This window comes from Rhincodon typus, chromosome 4 (assembly GCF_021869965.1).
Source record: "Rhincodon typus isolate 14 chromosome 4, sRhiTyp1.1, whole genome shotgun sequence".
Classification (NCBI taxonomy): Eukaryota; Metazoa; Chordata; class Chondrichthyes; order Orectolobiformes; family Rhincodontidae; genus Rhincodon; species Rhincodon typus.
The window spans coordinates 3,368,896-3,389,543 of NC_063335.1; the positions used below are offsets into that span (position 1 = coordinate 3,368,896).

At 40.7% G+C, this 20,648-nt stretch overlaps 1 protein-coding gene across 1 annotated transcript in view; it reads left to right on the top strand.

The window, feature by feature from the left end:
• LOC109916548 (dual specificity Calcium/calmodulin-dependent 3',5'-cyclic nucleotide phosphodiesterase 1C-like) overlaps window positions 1-20,648 on the top strand; it is a 613,873-nt gene that overhangs the window by 95,507 nt on the left and 497,718 nt on the right. The window contains exon 3 of the mRNA XM_048595622.1: window positions 1,563-1,734. Coding sequence (XP_048451579.1) covers window positions 1,563-1,734 — 172 coding nt within the window. The remainder of the gene's footprint in view (window positions 1-1,562; window positions 1,735-20,648) is intronic.

Consider the following 20,648-nt stretch of genomic DNA (forward strand, 5'->3'; position numbering starts at 1 on the left):
TGCAGTTCCTACTATCACAGAAAGCCAACCCATAGGTGCACCAGGTAATCAGGAAGGCTAATGGAATGTTGGCCCTTATTTCAAGGGCGTTGAGGTATAGCATTAGGGAAGTCTTACAGCAACTGTATGAAGTGCTTGTGAAATCATGTCAGGCGTATTGTGAGCAATTTTGGTCCATTTATTTAAGGAAAAGTATTGTTTCATTGGAGGCAGTTCAGAGAATGTTCATGAGGATGATCCCTGGAATGATGGGACTGTGTTATGAGCAAAGGTTAGACAAGTTGGGACTCTATTCATTGGAGTTTAGAAGAATGAGAGGTAATTTCATTGAAACATATAGGATTCTTAAGGGGCTGACAGGGTTAATGCTCAGAATTTATTTTCCTCATGGGAGAGTCTGGGACCAGAGGGCATGCTCTCAGAATAGAGAAGCACCAATATACAATTGAGATAGGGAGGAATTCCTTCTCTCAGAGGGTTGTGAGTCTTTAGAAATCTTTGCCACAGAGATCTGTGGAGGCAGAGTCCTTGTGTATATTTAAGATTGAGATGGATAGATTCTTGATCAATGGGGGAATTGAAGGTATGCAGAAAGGGCAGGAAAGTGGACATGAGGAATGATGGGGCTAAATGCTGTATTCCTGTACCTCTTTCTTATTGTCCTATGGTCTAAACCTCAGCTGCTTGGAACCTACCACAAAAGTCCAATTCATGCATCATGTTTTTGCTTTCTGTTGAACCTAGTTTAGCAAATCTTAAAATTATCATCTTGGTTTTCAAATCCCTCCATATTTTCACCTTTCCCTGTCATTGCAAACTTTCTTCAGCTCTGTAACCTTCCAAGATCTATGCATTATCTATGGGAGGTGACGGCTCAGTGGTATTATCGCTAGCCTGTTAATCCAGAGATCCAGAAAACATTCTGAGGACCTGGGTTTGAATCCCGCCATGGCAGTTGGTGGAAAGTGAATTCAATAAATATCCAGAATTACGAATTGCCAGGAAAAACCCATCTGGTTCACTAATGTCCTTTAGGGAAGGAAACTGCCATCCTTTCCTGATCTGACCTCCATGTGACTCCAGCCCCACAGCATTGTGGCTGACTCTGAACTGCCCTCTAGACAATTAGGGATGGGCAATAAATGCTGCCTAGCCAGCAACATCCTCATCCCAGTAATGAATAAAGGGGAATAAAAAAACTCCTCCAATTCTCTTACTCATTCAGGCTTTCAACATTCCATCATTGTTGGTACTGTCTTTAGCTGTCTCAGCCTAGGTATTATTATTATATCGCTGAATATCTTTCTTCCCCCCACCACTCTCTCTCACTCCTCATTAAAGATATCCCTAAACGTAAACCCCTTTGAAATTTTTACTCATCTATTGAAAATCTGTTTGTGTGGCCTAATGTCAAATTTTGTTTGATATTGCCACTGTGAACTGCTTGGTATATTTGATGACAATAATGGTGCTATTTAAATGCAAGTTATTTCTGTTGAAATTGTCAACTAAGATTTCTGTATAACTTATAATAAGCTATCTCCTTTCCTTTTAAATTCTAGGTTCAAAATCACAGACCTCTTTGCGGCACAGTGGTGCAAGATTTGAAGGGAAAGATGAAAAAAGGAAAGAAAAAGTAGGAAATGACGTTGATTCACGGAATCCAGACGAAATCCTAGAGGAAGAGTTCCTCTCTGTTGATAACCCAGATGCTTTGGAAAAGGCCGCGATCAGGTTAGCAATTACATGTGAAAAGCAATGAAACCATCCATGGAATTTGTTTGGTTTACTGAGTTTTCTTTCACTGTGGTTTTGGCTACTAGAGATTAATTTAAAATTGGTAGAAATAACTTAGGTTTAAATGTGTCTCCACATTTTCTTCAGCTTTTAAAGGCTCACATGCATCATGAACAAATAAGTATTTGAGGGGCCCTTTGTCTTGGGTGCAGAAGTAATAGGCAAGTCGTGTTACCGTAAGTTCCATGATGACTTTTAACAAAACTTCAATTGCAAGATTTCTGAGAGAACCTTTTGGCACGGTTCTGGAATTACCTGGGAGGTAGGACACAGGAAATTGAGACAGCAGGTATGTGCTCTAATTGTGGTGATTAATGTTTTTCTTGTCATTTGTCCAGAAGCCCTTGCTTATCTATGAGGTCTTTGACATGAAGATGATCATGTTCATCATTCAGGTATTTGGCATGTTTCTGGTGGGTGCCTTGGTTACTTGTAAGGCTGACCCATTAGAAGGATCTTTGCAAACAGGACAGGATACCACAATCCTTTGAGTTTTGAAAGGCTTGTTGGCATGGTATTTCCTTTATTGTGTTTTCACTCTGTTTCCGATGTCCATTTACAATTGAGACAAGCTGCAGTATTTATTTTTTATGTAGTTTTCCCAAAGCCAGTAATTCTAAGCAAACTGTCCCCAGGACTCAACATCAAAACTGCTAAGCGAACCCAAAGAGCATCCTTCTCGAGCTTCCTTTGACTGGCATGAAGTCGTACCCCAAACTGGAGCACTGCATAGAAAATTTGTTCTACTATGTGGGCGTCTGGTTCAATGACTATCCCAACTCAGTTTTGACTCTTGCAATTTGGTGTGGACTCTTGGCATATTAGTCTGGGTGAGTGTTTCAGTGTTGTGTCATTTTGTCCTGTTATTCAGGAGCTTATGAAGGAAACTTAAGAAGAAAATTGTTGAACTTCTTGGGATGAGACTGATACACGTCCAAGTCTTGCATATGGAGAGCAGAATGGGCAGGACTATTCCTCTGTAGACTTTCAGTTTAGCAGACGAACAAGAATGATCCTGGTGATAAAGGACTTGTCATATGAGAAATGCTTGAGAACTCTGGGTCTGTACTCAGTGGAGTTTAGAAGGATAAGGGGGGGATCTCATTGAATCTTACAGAATACAGCGAGGTCTGGATAAAGTGGACATGAAGAAGATGTTTCCATTAGTAGGAGAGATTAGGACCCGAGGGAACAGCCTCAGAATGAGGGAACAACCCTTCAGAACAGAGATGAAGAAGAATTTCTTCAGCCTGAGGGTAGTGAATCTGTAGAACTCATTACTGTAGAAGACTGTAGAGGCAAAATCATTGAGTGTATTGAAGACAGATTAGTAAGAGGACCAGGGGTTACAGGGAGAAGGTACAGGAGAAAGGGGTTGACAAACATATCAGCCATGGTCAAATGGTAATGCTGGCTTGATGGGCTGAATGGCCTAATTCTCCTCCTCTGTCTCATCGTCTTATGGTCATGGACTGAATCTTGGGCTTGAGCTAAGACTTTCCTGGAGGAGGCTGGTACCTTACTTTGGTTTACTTCATGCTGCTCCTAAGGACCAAGTAATTGCACGCATTGGTGAACAAGTCTTTGCCATGTTGTGTATCCAGCTCCAGCAGCTGGTACATGGTTATTGGCAAACAAGAAATTGTGAAGTATAACTTTGGGAGACCTTAGCTTCCCATCCACATGAAGTTTGATTTTGGTGTCAGGATCATCATCATCATAGAAAGTATTGGCAAGCATAGGGGCAAAAAACACACTGCTGGTTGATAGTGCTTGCTCCCAGCCCTATTATTGACTGGGAATGGGTCTGAGGATTCAGTATAAGCCAGAAATGCTGCAAGTACATCATTATTGAACTGGAAAAATGTCAACAATGAATTTCTCAAGGCACCCAAATTTCTCCATCACAATTCCGGTAGGTACCTATAGCATTTAAAAGGAGATTTGAACCTCAGTATTTGATGGCCAAAAGAATGACACAAGATTTAAAAAAAATTTTTCCCATAACAAAATATTGAAATCACTATTGGTTGAACATGATTTTTTTTCTCTTGGCTTCTTGTACTTTAAATGAGCAGAGGGGGATGTTCTCCTTTTATACCTTTCACAGTTCGCAATCTCCACGGAAACACAATCATTACTGCAGACATTGTAAGTTGCTCCCAGCTTCCAATAAATTCCACTGTCATCAGAATTACTTTGTCTGACTGTCCTCGTATGCTTTCCGAAGATTTTGAAGAGTTTCTATTTCCACCAGCTGCTTTAAAGCCTGTTCAGTGAATTTCTCGTCCTTGGGCAAAGCCATAATAAATTGCTTGGAATCATTACAAGGCTGTGGCCTGCCTTATTTGGCTTTGTTGTCATGAACTACCTGTAAGACGTACTATTCCTCCCCATAGCCATTACACTCCTGCTTATCACCATATTTAGCAGCAACTTAGGTAAAGATATCAATCACTGTGTATCGAAGTTTGCTGATGACAGGGACTTAGAGGTATGTTAAGTATAGATGGGAACAAAGAATTTCAGAGGTTATAGTCAATTAAGTAAGTGCACTCCAACTCACACAGTTTTGCCAGTGTTGGGAACTTATCCATTGTAAAGGTAAGTAAATTTGATGGTTTTATGGATTTATGAGGTGTATTTTATCCTTTCTTTTATGAAGAGAGGTTGAGACAGAGGTGACGAGTACTCTGCTCCAAGCCAATAAAGTAAATAGCTTGTGAGGCCTTGGGTTTTTGTTTAAAATTGGAACAAATAGAAGCAGCATGAAGGGGTGGGGTAAGGCTCTCACAGAGTCAGGATTTTAGTTTGACTTTCAGAAGTTGTTGGGGTTTGGAAACAGCTATATATCTTCCCCTGTTATAGCAAAATGCTTGAGATCTCTCCCTGTCTGAATTTTTTTTCATGATGTTCTTTCCTCCTGGACTGGAGAATTGCATGTGAGACAATCTATTTGACTGAATTTGCCTTTGCCTAGGGTATGTTTATGGGTTATTACTATCTTGGAACATTTACTCTTTCGTAGTTAAAAAATCTATTATTCTGTTAAGTTTTCCAATAGTTAAGTTATTCCAGTTCTTTCCTTTGTTTGTATTTAAAATACAGAGTAAGAATAAAGTGTGTTTTGCTTAAAGCAAATGTTATTGAAGGGTCTAATGGAATGTTAACTTGTATTACAAAGGAGAACTGGATGGGGATAGCACACCAAGTAGATCAAGGGCAGGAAAACTGAATGACCTGCAAATTTCAGCGATGGTCTGTGGTGAAAGCCTAAATTTCTTGAGTCACTGGTGTTCAGACATTACAAGGGAGCAGATTATTTTCTATTAGCCCCTAGAACTGGATCTCTATGCCCATTCCCTTCACCCCATGGATTGGCAAATGGTTGATGAGAACGCAACTGTTTTACTGCTGTGATGATCCAGCCGTGTTGCTGGTGTTAATCCAGTTGTGCTGCTGGTGTCGATCCAGCTGTGCTGCTGGTGACGATCCAGCCTACTGGTGTTAATCCTGCTGGTGTCGATCCAGCTGCTGGTGTTGATCCAGCTACTGGTGTTGATCCTGCTGTGCTGCTGGTGTCGATCCAGCTGCTGTTGTCGATCCAGCTGTGCTGCTGGTGTTGATCCAGCTGTGCTGCTGGTGGCGATCCAGCTGGTGGTGTTGATCCAGCTGTGCTGCTGGTGTCGATCCAGCTGGTGTTGATCCAGCTGCTGGTGTTGATCCTGCTGGTGTTGGTTGTCTACCTGCTTCTGCTGGTGTTGCCGTTCCTCCAGCTCTAAGTGCAAGCTTGTGCTGCATAAGATGCTTCCATACCCTGATGGAAGCCAGGAAATGCAACTGAGTAAAATGTAAAGCAGGTGAAGTGACTTCCAAGAATTTGGCAATCACCCATCAAGCACTGGAAGTGCCTTTCAGAAGGAATGCTCTGAGCAGAGGCCTCTCATCGCCATCATTCGAGCTTTTCAGTTTCACTGATCAAAAGCTTCTCGACCTGTCAATTTCACCGAAGAATCTGCCCCAGCTGTGCCCTCCCCTTAATAACCTCGGCAATCTGCTGAAAGCTCACAAAATTGATGAATTGGCTGTTACTCCTGGTCGTAGCCATGGCAGGCCCAGAGTGGAGACTGAGATAGTAGGAACTGCAGATGCTGGAGAATCTGAGATAACAAGGTGTAGAGCTGGATGAACACAACAGGCCAAGCAGCATCAGAGGAGCAGGAAAGCTGACGTTTCAGGCCTAGACCCTTCTTCAGAAAAGTCTAGGCCCGAAACACATCAGCTTTCCTGCTCCTATGATGCTGCTTGGCCTGCTGTGTTCATCCAGCTCTACACCTTGTTCTCTCAGAGTAGAGACTCTTGGATATCAATGAGGCAGCAGCGGCAGCAGAGCTGGGGTCTCCTGGTTGTGGGTCGAGAGTGGGTTCAGCATGGGACCTGGCATTGACGGTAGCATTGGCGAGGCGGGACCGTGGCGAAGAGATTGCACCAGAGCAGTGGCAACTCCTACGTTGGAGGGTCCGGCATTGGAGGGGGCAAGGAAATGAAGTAGGGGTGGCAGTGCAGCATCATTGGTGAGTTGGCTCAGGGCTTATGGCGGAGGCAGCAGAACGAAGATGAACTCTCTTTCAGTTATACGTTTTTAATCTTTTTATTCTTAAACTTTTCAAAATGCTGCCAGATTGCAGTGACAAATGAAGCTTTTCACTGTAGTTTACTGTATTATTCACTGTAAAATACAAGTGATAATAAAATCGTTCAATTCAGTTCAATGCAAAACTAGCACATTTCTTCCAAACAGTACTCAATTCCCAGAATATTTAAGTGACAAAAACCTGAAAAGCTCAAAGGAATTCCATGCTTGCCTGCAAAACCACCCAGATGACATCTGAAAGCTGATCTAATGATGTTGGGATCCTGACCCAACTTTGCTTTTCAGGCATTTAACTTGTTGCATGCTCCCAAACCTGCTTCTTCCCCTTGGCTAGAAAAAATCCATTCCATGTGGCTGCACTGGGTTATGTTTTGTATATCATTACCACCGTGAAGAGATGTGGTTACATTTTTGCTCTTGGGAACTATCTAACTGCTTGATGGATAGAATTGTTATGATTGAGAGCATTTCTGTCTCAGTGTGTGAGAAATAATCGCAATCTTGAAAAGAGGTAGATAGGTAACTGAGCTGCTGGAATTCTGAGATGGAACAGGAACTGCTGGAAGCACACAGCATGATAGTCAAATCTATAAAAAGGAAGATAAAGGATGTTTCAAACCCTGCATTTGGAACGTACAATTACATTCAAAATGTTAAACTCATACTGACCAGCCTGCATTTTCTATGAATATTTTCAAATTCCCAGGTCCCCAGAGCTTTACCTTTGGCCCTGACGTTTGATGACTTACCACGATTTGATTAAGGTCATCGCTGCTGCAGGATACAGCAGCTCGTGAGAATTGAAGAGACAGAGATATACAACATTGATAGTATTTATTGTAAGGAATGGACTCCTGGCATCCTCGGCCCGGTTATTGTATGGAGAAGAGCTGACTGTCTCATTCACATTGCTAAAAGATCCAGTGAGACATTTGTTTTTTTTTGGTGCACATTATCATACTTCTGCCAGCTGTAAAGAATGGAACTGTTAGACTACTAATCCTGTTTTTGCAGTGTGATGTAGAGGTATAGTAAAGCACGAACATAAATAGTTGTTAAATTACAGGTACAAAGTCCCATTGCAAGCTGTTCAAAAACTGGACTTATCTAAAAAAGGGATATTTTCAGAATGTGTCATGCATCAACCTTAATAGAGTAAAATAAAAAGAAATAACTTACTTGGACAATTCAGCTACTTGCTGGTTAGAGGTGGTGTTGTGCCAGATGAGTGAGCTGCTTTGACACCTCTGCAACCCCCTGACCCACCTGACCAAGTTTGTCCAAAACCTCTACATCTTGAACCGCCCAGCCTGAAGTCCCGGACGATCCTAAATCAGGTCCTGTCCTATTTTGACACACTACCATGTACTGCATTTTAGTCGAGGCTTGACTGCACCTTTTATTACATTGTGTGAATTATGTTCTTATGGACCAGTTATATGATTAGGCTAGTGTTTTATTTAGCTAAACAACACAGAATAATTTAAAATTGTTTCTTCGTGCATGCAGATTAAGGTTACTTCTTTTACACAGCACCACTTGAAATCTACTCCACCGCCAACTGATTGAACCCATTGTACTTTCAAAACTGAGATCTTTGGTATTACCCCAATGTCCTCAGACAGCGTGCTCTCCTTTCGCTTGTCCTATACCTAGATCGGGGAGACAGTCCAACAATATGAAACCCAACTGATGTTAACAAGGAGGAAATTCTCCTTGTATGAGTACTGAAAAAGAATGTTAGGATTAATGGGGAAGAGAGATAGTAGGAACTGCCGATGCTGGAGAATCTGAGATAACAAGGTGCAGAGCTGGATGAACACAGCAGGCCAAGCAGCATCAGAGGAGCAGATTTCTGAAGAAGGGTCCAGACCCGAAACGTTAGCTTTCCTGCTCCTCTGATGCTGCCTGGCCTGCTGTGTTCATCCAGCTCTACGTCTTGTTATCTTTAGGATTAATGGGATTGTATTTTACTGTGTATATACTGGGCCATGAAAGTCTATGAGACAATATAGAAACACTTGAGGTAAAGTTGGTTATCTTTTTATTACTGCTGCCTTCTGTTAGATCAGGGATTTAATTTCTCTGAAGATCTAACCACATACCCTAAACTCATAGTACAAACCAAGGGATTAGTTGAAATAGTGGCACTTGGTGGCAATTTCCTGTGGTACCCAATGATGTCTCAGTGAGCAGCTGGTTCCTGCAGTAAGGATGATAGATTGTTTCTCTTTCTTCATGATTAAAATCTGGATTCGCTGATGGTGTTCATCTGCAGATAGCTGGTCCTTGTATAAAGAAACTTGTTTCATCACAGTGCCCGACCTGTTCCTCAAGGTACTATTCCTAAGCATGAATATACCTGTTGGCTTGGAAACAATTTGTTTGATACTTGGCATGTTCTTTAGAGTGAAGCACATCTTTGAGAAGTGACTATGTTTTCTACAAATAATACATTGTTGGTGTTAGGCTAAACGTGCTGATGTGGGGATTTGGAACCACACCTGCAACAAGATACTGTAACATTAGATCATTTAAGATTTTGTGTAAAATGTTGTCACATCTAGTATACTTTTCAACTGAGAGGTCTGTCTCCTCTGGTCGAATGCTGTATTGTGTTTCAAGTAGTCAACGATGTCTGTAGAATGTTCTTTATTAAATGGAACTTTTGCTGTATAATGCTGCTCGAATAATTTTCTAGACTCGGAATCCACTGCTAATTGAACAGCTTGTAGTAGAGTAAGATCCTCTTTTGATTGATTTAACTAACAGATCAACAACAACCCTACTGAAAATAAATTCTTGTTGTAAGTTTCCAAAGTTGCGTAGTTCAGATGAAGCAGATTATAAATGAAACTGTCCACACGTCTATTTTCTGGATAGTTGGATTCTGCTATTGATGCTTGATTTCACCAGTACCCTGTTTGTTCTTGAAGTGAAGTATTGATCAGAAGCTGTTGGGTTATCAAATGTCATTTGTTACTAATCAATCCATGTAGCACACAATCAGCCAATTCTTCTCATAGTCAAGAAGTGTGCCAACCTGTTCAGCACTGATATGATGAATGACCCCGAAGCTGTTTGAAATCTGAGGAATTGGGCTCCCCAAATTTGTCACTTTGCTGATCTATTCAATGGATCTGGTAGCTTGAATTTAATTGGTGGAAACATTGGAATTTTGATTGTTGTTAGGCGCTTAAAGTTGTTCATTGTTTTCTCGATTTAAATGATCACTTGGTATTTTGATTTATTTGTACTGCACTTATTTTGTTGTCTTAAGCATTCAAAATTAATTACAGTAGTTGTTGAATCATTGTTACTGTAGTTACACAGCTAAAAGCTGTTAAGGTTTCTGCTGTTCTGAGTGCAATTTTCATTGTAATGTTTGGTCTTCCTTTACTAATATGGCACATTCATAGAAATAAATGAAAATGTCCTTTTCAAAGATGGCTGAAGTATTTCTTAAAAAATATCTGTGGGATGAAACATTGATACAATAGTTTCAATCAATAAGATTCATAGGTTTAGTGACTGTATCAAAGACGACTGCCTTGAGGTTGTTTGAGCCAATATTTTGTGTCCAAGGCATCTTTGTGTTGGATTTGACAGCATGTGATCTAAATTGCATTCTTTTCTTTATCCCTGACACTGTTCGTTAACAATTAAAATCAATTACACTTGTTCATTACTGAATAAAACTTGTGCCTCTCACCGAAATTGTCAAAATACGAAAACTTTTAACCAATTTCACTGAGAGGGCTCTGAAATCTCACATTCCAAGAAATGATTTTTAATCCCAATGCTTTCATTTGTTTTACTTTAAGCCTGTTTCTGAAGAATTTTGTGAACCTGCTTAATGTTAACTTTGTTGAGTAAAGAACAAAGAACAAAGAACAAAGAAAATTACAGCACAGGAACAGGCTCTTCGGCCCTCCAAGCCTGCGCCGATCTAGATCCTCTATCTAAACCTGTCGCCTATTTTCCAAGGATCTGTATCTCTCTGCTCCCTGCCCATCCATGTATCTGTCTAGATACATCTTAAATGATGCTATCGTGCCCGCCTCTACCACCTCCGCTGGCAATGCGTTCCAGGCACCCACCACCCTCTGCGTAAAGAACTTTCCACGCATATCTCCCTTAAATTTTCCCCTCTTCCCTTGAAATCGTGACCCCTAGTAATTGAGTCCCGCACTCTGGGAAAAAGCTTCTTGCTATCCACCCTGTCTATACCTTTCATGATTTTGTAGACCTCAATCAGGTCCCCCCTCAACCTCTGTCTTTCTAATGTAAATAATCCTAATCTACTCAACCTCTCTTCATAGCTAGCGCCCTCCGTACCAGGCAACATCCTGGTGAACCTCCTCTGCACCCTCTCCAAAGCATCCACATCCTTTTGGTAATGTGACGACCAGAACTGTACGCAGTATTCCAAATGTGATCGAACCAAAGTCCTATACAACTGCAACATGACCTGCCAACTCTTGTACTCAATACCCTGTCCGATGAATGAAAGCATGCCGTATGCCTTCTTGACCACTCTATCGACCTGCATTGCCACCTTCAGGGTACAATGGACCTGAACACCCAGATCTCTCTGCGCATCAATTTTCCCCAGGGCTTTTCCATTTACCGTGTAGTTTGCTCTTGAATTGGATCTTCCAAAATGCATCACCTCGCATTTGCCTGGATTGAACTCCATCTGCCATTTCTCCGCCCAAATCTCCAAACTGTCTATATTCTGCTGCATTCTCCGATTGCCCCCAATCTGCTACTCCACCAATCTTCGTGTCATCTGCAAACTTGCTAATCAGACCATCTATACCTTCCTCCAGATCATTTATGTATATCACAAACAACAGTGGTCCCAACACGGATCCCTGTGAAACACTACTGGTCACAGTTCTCCATTTTGAGAAACTCCCTTCCACTACAACTCTCTGTCTCCTATTGCCCAGCCAGTTCTCTATCCATCTAGCTAGTACACCCTGGACCCCATGCGACTTCACTTTCTCCATCAGCCTACTATGGGGAACCTTATCAAACGCCTGACTGAAGTCCATGTATATGATATCCAAAGCCCTTCCCTCATCTATCAACTTTGTCGTTTCCTCAAAGAATTCTATCAAGTTGGTAAGACATGACCTTCCCTGCACAAAACCATGCTGCCAATCACTAATAAGCCCAGTTTCTTCCAAATGTAAATAGATCCTATCCCTCAGTATCTTCTCCAGCAGCTTCCCCACCACTGACGTCAGGCTCACCGGTCTATAATTACCTGGATTATCCTTGCTACCCTTCTTAAACAAGGGGACAACATTAGCAATTCTCCAGACCTCTGGGACCTCACCCGTGCTCAAGGATGCTGCAAAGATATCTGTTAAGGCCCCAACTGTTTCCTCTCTCGCTTCCCTCAGTAACCTGCAATAGATCCCATCCGGACCTGGGGACTTGTCCACCCTAATGCCTTTTAGAATACCCAACACTTCCCCCCCTCCTTATGCTGACTTGACCTAGAGTAATCAAACATCTATCCCCAACCTCAACATCCGTCATGTCCCTCTCCTCAGTGAATACCAACACGAAGTACTCATTAAGAATCTCACTCATTTTCTCTGACTCCTCGCATAACTTCCCTCCTTTGTCCTTGAGTGGGCCAACCCTTTCTCTAGTTACCCTCTTGCTCCTTATGTATGAATAAAAGGCTTCGGGATTTTCCTTAACCTTGTTTGCTAAAGATATTTCATAACCCCTTTTAGCCCTCTTAATTCCTCGTTTCAGATTGGTCCTACTTTCCTGATATTCTTCCAAAGCTTCATCTGTTTTCAGTCGCCTAGACCTTATGTCTGCTTCCTTTTTCCTCTTTGCTAGTCTCACAATTTCACCTGTTATCCATGGTTCCCTAATCTTGCCCTTTCTATCCCTCATTTTCACAGGGCCATGTCAGTCCTGCACTCTAATCAACCTCTCTTTAAAAGCCTCCCACATATCAAATGTGGATTTACCCTCAAACAGCTGCTCCTAATCCACATTTGCTAGCTCCTGCCGAATTTTGCTATAGTTGGCCTTCCCCCAATTTAGTACTCTTCCTTTAGGACCACTCTCGTCTTTGTCCATGAGTATTGTAAAAGTTACGGAATTGTGATCACTATTCCCAAAGTAATCCCCTACTGAAACTTCAACCACCTGGCCAGGCTCATTCCCCAACACCAGGTCCAGTATGGCCCCTTCCTGAGTTGGACTGTTTACATACTGCTCTATAAAACTCTCCTGGATGCTCCTTACAAATTTTGTGCCATCTAAACCCCTAACACTAAGTGAATCCCAGTCAATGTTGGGAAAATTAAAATCTCCCATCACCACCAAACTGTTGCTCCTTCATTGTTCCATAATCTGTCTACGTATTTGTACCTCTATCTCACGCTCACTGTTGGGAGGCCTGTAGTACAGCCCCAACATTGTTACCGCACCCTTCCTATTTCTGACCTCTGCCCATATTGCCTCATTGCTCGAGTCCTCCATAGTGCCCTCCTTCAGCACAGCTGTGATATCCTCTTTGACCAGTAAATAGTTTACAAACCGCTAAGTCTCTGCCAGAAGTCTTAACTCTGTGTTGCAGGCCAGTTTTTCTGTATTTTTCTTCCTGTGGAATTGAATCTACTTTTGGTTTCCAGTAATCTCCCATTTTCATGGGTAATCAGCCCAGATTTATGCCCTTGGCAGCTGGTGAGCACTTGCTGCTCTCAGAGCTATTTTTCTTGAAAAGTTTGTTGATCTATTACTAGCTGTAAAATGTTTTTTATTGATACTGAGAGTTGTTTTTGATGGTTACTGTACAGGAATTTTCTGTTCTGAGGTTTTTCCTTCACAGTAGCTGTTCAGCCCTGTGGTTCTTCTGATGGCTAGCTGGTCTTAAAGCTGTACCAACATGGTTTTGGAAAAAATGCATTTCTGAGTTGTTCTCTTCTCCAGACAATTTGATCTTGATCTTCATTACTGCCATGACTTTCTAGGCAGCGGATCCTATCACCGCCATGATTTTATATTGTGTTATTTTATTCCAACATCCAAGAGTTATGGTTTAAGCAAGACTAGTAGAGGAGAATGCAAAGTCAAGAACTGCCTTCAAAATTGAGCTGCTTCATGATAATTACATATTAAGATTAATTATTACAATACATGGTAATTAGAATCCAGGTTCTGATCTTATGGTTACAAAATTGAAAGACTATTCCATGAACTATCACTTAATGCTATTCATCTACTCTACACACTTATCTGGATGCAGTTCCAGATCCTATCTCTGCAACAGAGATCAGAGGTGCACCTCTGGATCCTATCTCTTTTCCTTAACTTCATCCTGACTGTGTTATTTTTGCCCAGTGAGGAGCAGCTCCATGACATTTTTGCAAGGTTGCTCCATGGTCCAAAGGTATAAAGATAAAACACTCCAGATTACTGGTTACAAGGTTAGACATGCAGCTCTCACCTCCTGAAGGTGCTCAGTACCAAAACCATGACTGTGAGCTTGCCTTCTGACAATTGGGCCATTTTAATTATCCCTGACAGTATCAATAAGAGTACAGAGATAGTAGGAACTGCTGATGCTGGAGTCTGAGATGTAGAGCTGTAGCGGTGTAGAGCTGGATGAACACAGCAGGCCAGGCTACATTAGAGGAGCAGGAAAGCTGATGTTTTGGGCCTGGACCCTTCTTCAGATATCTAAAGACTTGTCTTCCAGAACTTGCTGTTCCCCTGGCCAAGCTGTTCCAGTACAATTACAATACTGGCATTTAGCTGACAATTTGGAAAATAGCACTGATATGCCCAGTACACAAAAAGCAGGTCACACCCTGGCCAATTATTGCCCCATCAGTCTCCTTTCAATTGTCAGTAAAGTGATGGAAGGTGTTGTTAACAGTGCTATCAAGCAGCACCTGCTCAGTGATGCCCCAGTTTGGGTTCTGCCAGGACCACTCAGCTCCTGACCTCATTATAGCCTTGGTTCAAACATGAATAAAAGGGCTGAATCCTTGAGGTGAGGGAAGGTGAGAGTGACAGCCCATGACATCATTCAACCAAGCATGACATCAAGGAGCCTTAGGCATTGTTGATGGTGATGAGCTGTCTCAGGATTGATGGGCCCTCTTCAAGGTATATCTTTCCCTTTTTTCCTTATTCTTAAATTATTCAAAATGGTGCCATTTCATGGTGACAAATGAAAGCTTTTCATTATATTTTATTGTATTCTTACTGTAAAATGCACATCACAATAAAAGCAAAATCGAAATCAAAACTCAAATCAATGAATATCAGGGAGCAAACTCTCCGCTGGTTAGGGTCATACTTGGCACATAGGATGATTGTTGTGGCTGCTTCAACAATGACCTTCCCTCCTTCATAAGGTCAGAAGTGGGGATGCTCATTGGGGATGCTCATGTTCAGCACTCACTTGCCTGGATTGGTGCAACTCCAACAACACTCAAGAATTTTGACATCATCCAGGACAAAGCAACCCATTTGATTAGTATGTTCAGTGCGTATGAACTACAAAATGCACTGCAGAAATTCACCAAAGATCCTCAGACAACACCCTCCATCTAGAAGGACAAAGGCAGCAGATACTGGGAATACCACCACCTGCATGTTCCCCTCCACGCCACTCACCATCCTGACTTGGAAATACATTACTGTTCCTTCACTGTTGCTGGGTCAAAATCCTGGAATTCTCTCCCTAAAGGCATTGTGGGTCAACCCCAGCGCATGGTCTGTAGCAATTCAGACAGCTCACCACCACATTCTCAAGGGAAACTAGGGACAGGAAATAAATGTTGTCCAGTAACGCCATGTCCTACAAGTGAAATAAAAATTATTACTCATTGGGTATCACGTTTCAAACCCTGTTTTGAGATTCCAGTCCTGAGCATCATCATTGACGTGAAATAAAACTGGAACAGCCACTTATGGCGATAAGAGTAGATCATAGCAGAGATTCTGTCGTTAGTGAGTCCCTTCTGGACTTCACAGAGACCGTCCACTCTCTGTAAGACATGTGTTAGCAGTGTGATGGAGTATTTTCCAGTGCTCAAATGGCATAGCTTCAACAACACTCAAGAAGCTCGACAGCATCCAGGACAAAATAGTCCACTTGATTGGCACCCCATCCACAGCCTTAATTGTTCACCCCCTTTAGAAATGCTGCACAGTGACAGCAGTGTGTACCATATATAAATTGCACTTTAGCAATGTACCAAGGCACCTTTAGCAACACATTCTAAACCCACAATCTCTACCATACAAAACAAAACAGCAGGCACAAACCTCCAAGCCACATACCATGTGCTTTAACTATATTTTGATTCCTTGAACATCCTTTTTCAAATTAAAGAAGGTGGCTCTCACCATCAGCTTCTTGAGAACATAGGAATGAACGATAAATATTGGTTTTGCTACATGTGCCCATGTCTCAGGAACATTGAAAACATGTGCTAACTCTTAGTTTCAGATGCTCTGATCTGTGTGGTGTGCAAGGTGTAAGTCTCAGTTTTCTCAACACTGTTCAGAATAAATGCTTGCATACCATGACAGGAGGAAATATACACCTCATTTCCATCCATTTATAATGCTTACACCTGCTCCAGGCACAAAGGAGGTAATTTGCATTTTGTGCAATAGCATAAAATGAATGATAGGAAATAGGTATCAGAATTTATTCACTCCATTGACCCGCAATGTGTCAAAGCTAGCCAACTGATGTTGGGCATTGCAAAATGAAAATTTTCTGGAATCCGGTTTGAAAAATACCATTGAAATTTTAAAGAATGAAAGAAACTCAACTGACCTGGCTTTTAAAGTTCCATACAAACAATATAGTTTTTTTTAAATCAGATTCTGTGTTGAAGTCTGGCCAAGGTGAAGATTCTTTATTCTCTTCCTTTAAATGATATTTAAAACATGTGCCATTCTAAATATATGTGTATTTATCATAGCTGTTTGGTCTTATTTTGTAAAATGTAATATTTTATAAAATCTATATTGCTGTAAACATGTCAAGTGAAAAAGTGACTTCAATATCTTTGCAAAGTATCCTATATTATTAAAAAGCACATGCATTTATTTTAAAATGATTGAATTGCTTCAGAGTCATAGAGTTATACAGCAAAGAAACAGACCCTTTGGTCCAACTTGTTGATGCTGACCAAATTTCCCAAACTAAACGAGTCCAACTTGCCAGCCTTTGGCCCAATCCTTCTAAACCTTTCCTGTTCATGTACCTATCCAAATGTTGTAACTGTACCTGCATCCACTACTTCCTTTGGCAGTGTTCATTCCACATATGAACTGCTCTTTGTGTGAAAAAGTTGCCCCTCAGGTCCATTTTAAATCTTTATCCTCTCACCTTAAAAATATGCTCCCTAGCTTTGAACTTCCCTTCCCTTGGGAAAAGATCTTTGCTATTCACTCTATCTATGCCCCTCTAATCTCTATGAGGTCACTCCTCAACCTCCTGTGCTCTAGTGGAAAAATGTCCTGGCCCATCCATTTAACTCAAGCCCTCTAGGCCCAGCAACATCCTAATAAATCTTTTTTGAACCGTCCCCAATTTAACAATATTCTGCCTATAGCAAGGCAACCAGAACTGTACACAGGTCTCCAAAAGTGGTCTCACCGACAACCTGAACATGATGTCCTAACTCCTACACTCAATGGTCTGAGAAATGAAGACAAGCATGCAAAACGCCTCCTTAATCACCCTGTCTACCTGTGATGCAACTTTCAATGAACTGCTGAAGTAATAAACCCAATTCCGCACGTAACTTTAGGGAGGATGTCAAAGTCTTGGAGACAGTGCAGGGGACATGTACTCAAATGGCTCCAGAGATGAGGAACTTCACTTATTTGATTAGGGAAATTGGGATTGCTCTCATTAGGTTGGAGTTTAGTAGAGATGTTCAAACTAGACTAAAATGTACAGTGACAAAGAAACAATAGGAAACATCTTTTAAAAATTCAAAATATTCAACAGAGATACCTTTACATTAAAAAAAGAGCAACACAGCAAAAAAGAATTATCATGTGTTGAGAAGGAGATATAAAGGTAATAATGCTCATAACCTTACAAAAAACAGTAGTAAGTCTGAGGAATGGGAGTGTTTAATAAACTAGCAAAAGGGCACCAAGCTGTTAGATAACAAAAAGAATATAATGTGAAAGTAAACTAGCCAGAAATATAAAAACAAATTACAAGAGCTTTTGCGAGCACATTGAAAAGGAAGAGTAGCAAATGTAACTATTGGTCCTGTAGAATCTGAGACAGGAGAAATTCTCATGGGGAATAATGAAATGGCAGGCACTAGTAAATATTTTGTGTACGTCATTTCATTGATTGGGAGTTAATATTAAACAAAGGATACGAAGACTAGAAGAAATCAAAGTAATATCAGCAGAGTAGAATTATTATAGTAAAATCCAAATTGTTTCCAGGACCTGAGGCCTTGTGTCCAAAAAGAGGTAACTACAGCATATTGGATGGCTATGACTTCCTAAATTTCCCTAATACGTGGAATGGTACATGTGGATTGGAAGTTAGCAAATATAACACTACTATTCAGAAAAGGAAGGTGAGAGAAAACTGAAAACTGCAGGTCAGTTGGCCTGACATTAGTTATCAGGAAAGTGATAGAATCATTTATTACAGAAGCCTTAATGATGCACTTACAAAATCACAGGATGATATGACATAATCAGTATGGTTTTACATAAGAAAATTTGTGTTTGACAAACTTATTAGTTGTTTGAAGATGTAACTAGTTGGGTAGATAAAGAAGAATCAGTAAATGTAGTATACTTTGTGTTTCGAAAAGGTATTCAGTGTGCGCCATTCAAAGATATATTCGGTAAGATAAGGGGTCATGGAATTGGGGGTATTATCATGGATAGAAGATTGGTTAACACACAGGATAGGAATAAGTGGGGCATTTTCAAATTGGCAAGCCATGTTCTATTTTCTATGCAATCTGTGTCTGTGAAATACCACAATGATCAGTACTGTGGTCCAGGCCTTTCACAATTTATATTAAGAAGTTGCTCATGATACAAACTACAGTCAGAATGTAAGTTGTGAGGAGGGCTCAAAGCGACAAAGTGATATGGAGAGGTTAAGTGAGTAAAGTGGCAGATGGAGTGTAATGTGGGAAGTTAAAGCTTCTTCAAATTGATAATAAGAGTGGAAAAGCAGACTTTTTTTTAACAGAAAAGTTACCCTTGTAAATTTTGAAGTTCAGAGGGACTTGAGCATGTATGTACAGGAAATACAGAATGTTAGTATTCAGTTATAGCAAGCAATTAGGATGGAATTTGCATTTATTTCAAAGGATTAGAGTATACAAATAAAGAGTTTCTGCTACAAATGTACGGGACATTGCTGAGGCCAGACCCAGAACAGTGGGTGCAGTTTTTGTCTCCATCTTTAAGGAAGGATATACTTTCATTAGAGGCGAAAGGTCATTCGGTTTGTCGCCGGAATTAAAGGTTTAACTGATGACGAGAGGCTGAGTGCGTCAGGCCTATGTTCTTTGAAGTTGACAAGAATGAGATGGTGACCTCATTGAAGTTTACAAAATTCCGGAGGGATTGACAGGATAGTTTTTTCCCTCGACTAGAAAATCCAGAGCATGGTGCACAGTTTAATATGTAGGGAGTGATCATTTGGCACTCAGACAGGAGAACTTTCCTTCCTCAAAGGAATCTTTGGAATTCTCTACCTAAGACAATCATAATCAAGAAACATGAGGAGCAGGCGGGATTTGGAATTAAGGATTGCAAACAGGTTCCGTTCTGGAATCTGTTCACAGCTTGATTTGTAAGCAAGTCAGAAAACAATGCACACCAATATAAAGCAGTCATTCCTGAGTACGGAAATGTCCGTGTGTTGGGTCTTTAGATTTATATTTTATTGTCACGTGTACTCAAGTACAGAAGTACAGGACTACAGTAAAAAGTATATAATGTCGCCACACATGATGCCATCTTAGATACAAAGATATCTAGGTACAAAAAAAAGCTGAGGTACAAAGTGGTAGAAGAAACAAAGTTAAAGCAAACAAGTTAAACATAACTTTCATAGAGTAAGTAGAAAAATAAAGAAATAAGGTAATAGTTAGCATAAAAGTCCTTCTTCATATAAACCGAAAAAACAAAGGAATAAAGTTAAATGTTCAACACCCTTTGATGAGTCCTCTGTTTAGCTCGCTCTCTGGAGACCTCAACTGTTTCAGGAGTACACTCCCTATAGGATTTTATTTGTATGTGAGAATGTTTGTAAGTTGTATATTTGTAAATCGGGAACTCCCTGTATAGATCAACCATGATCTTACTGAATGATGGAGCAGGCTGGATCAATTGTGTGGTCTACTGCTGTGTTTCAAGTATTGCTTATATTTCATTTAGCCCAAATCTGCCATTGCAACTACCTATTCCCTTCTCCCTCAAATAGATTTTCCTTAAAGCTTTTCAGTACTATTCACTTCAATCACACTCTATGGTCTCGAGTTCCATATTGCTACTGCCTTTTTGTCAAGAAGATTCATCTGAATTCCCAATTGGATTTCTTGATAACAGCTTATTTTGATGTCTCCAGTATTGCTGTTCCACACAAAAGGAAACATTCTCTCACCATCCAGTCAACTAAAGTTTTCTTAATTTGAAATACCCCCATTAGTTCACACCTCAGTTTCTTTTTAAGAGAAAGTTACCCAGCCTGTCAATCCTTTTCTGATATATAAAGAAACTCATCTCTCATGTCAACTTTATAAAAGGTCTCTGCACCTTCTCCAGTTTCTCTATATTGGCAACCAGATCTGCACTCAGTATTCTGAATGTGGTCTCACCAGTATTTGATACAGGTTTACCATAGCTTCACAACTTTTCAATTCTATCCCTCTAGAAATAGAGCTTGAGTACTTTATTTATTCCTTCTTTATTTTCATCTTCTAAACCTATAGTGGAACTTTTAGTGATTAATTTCCAAACAACCTTTGATCCACTACCCTACCCAGACTTGCACCTTGCAAATAATAAGTGACTTCCCCATTCGTCCTGCAAAAACGTGACACCTCACATTTAACTTTGTTGGACTTAATTCACTATTCACCAAGTCTTCAAGTTTATTAATCTCCTGCTGTTATTTGTTGCAGTTCTC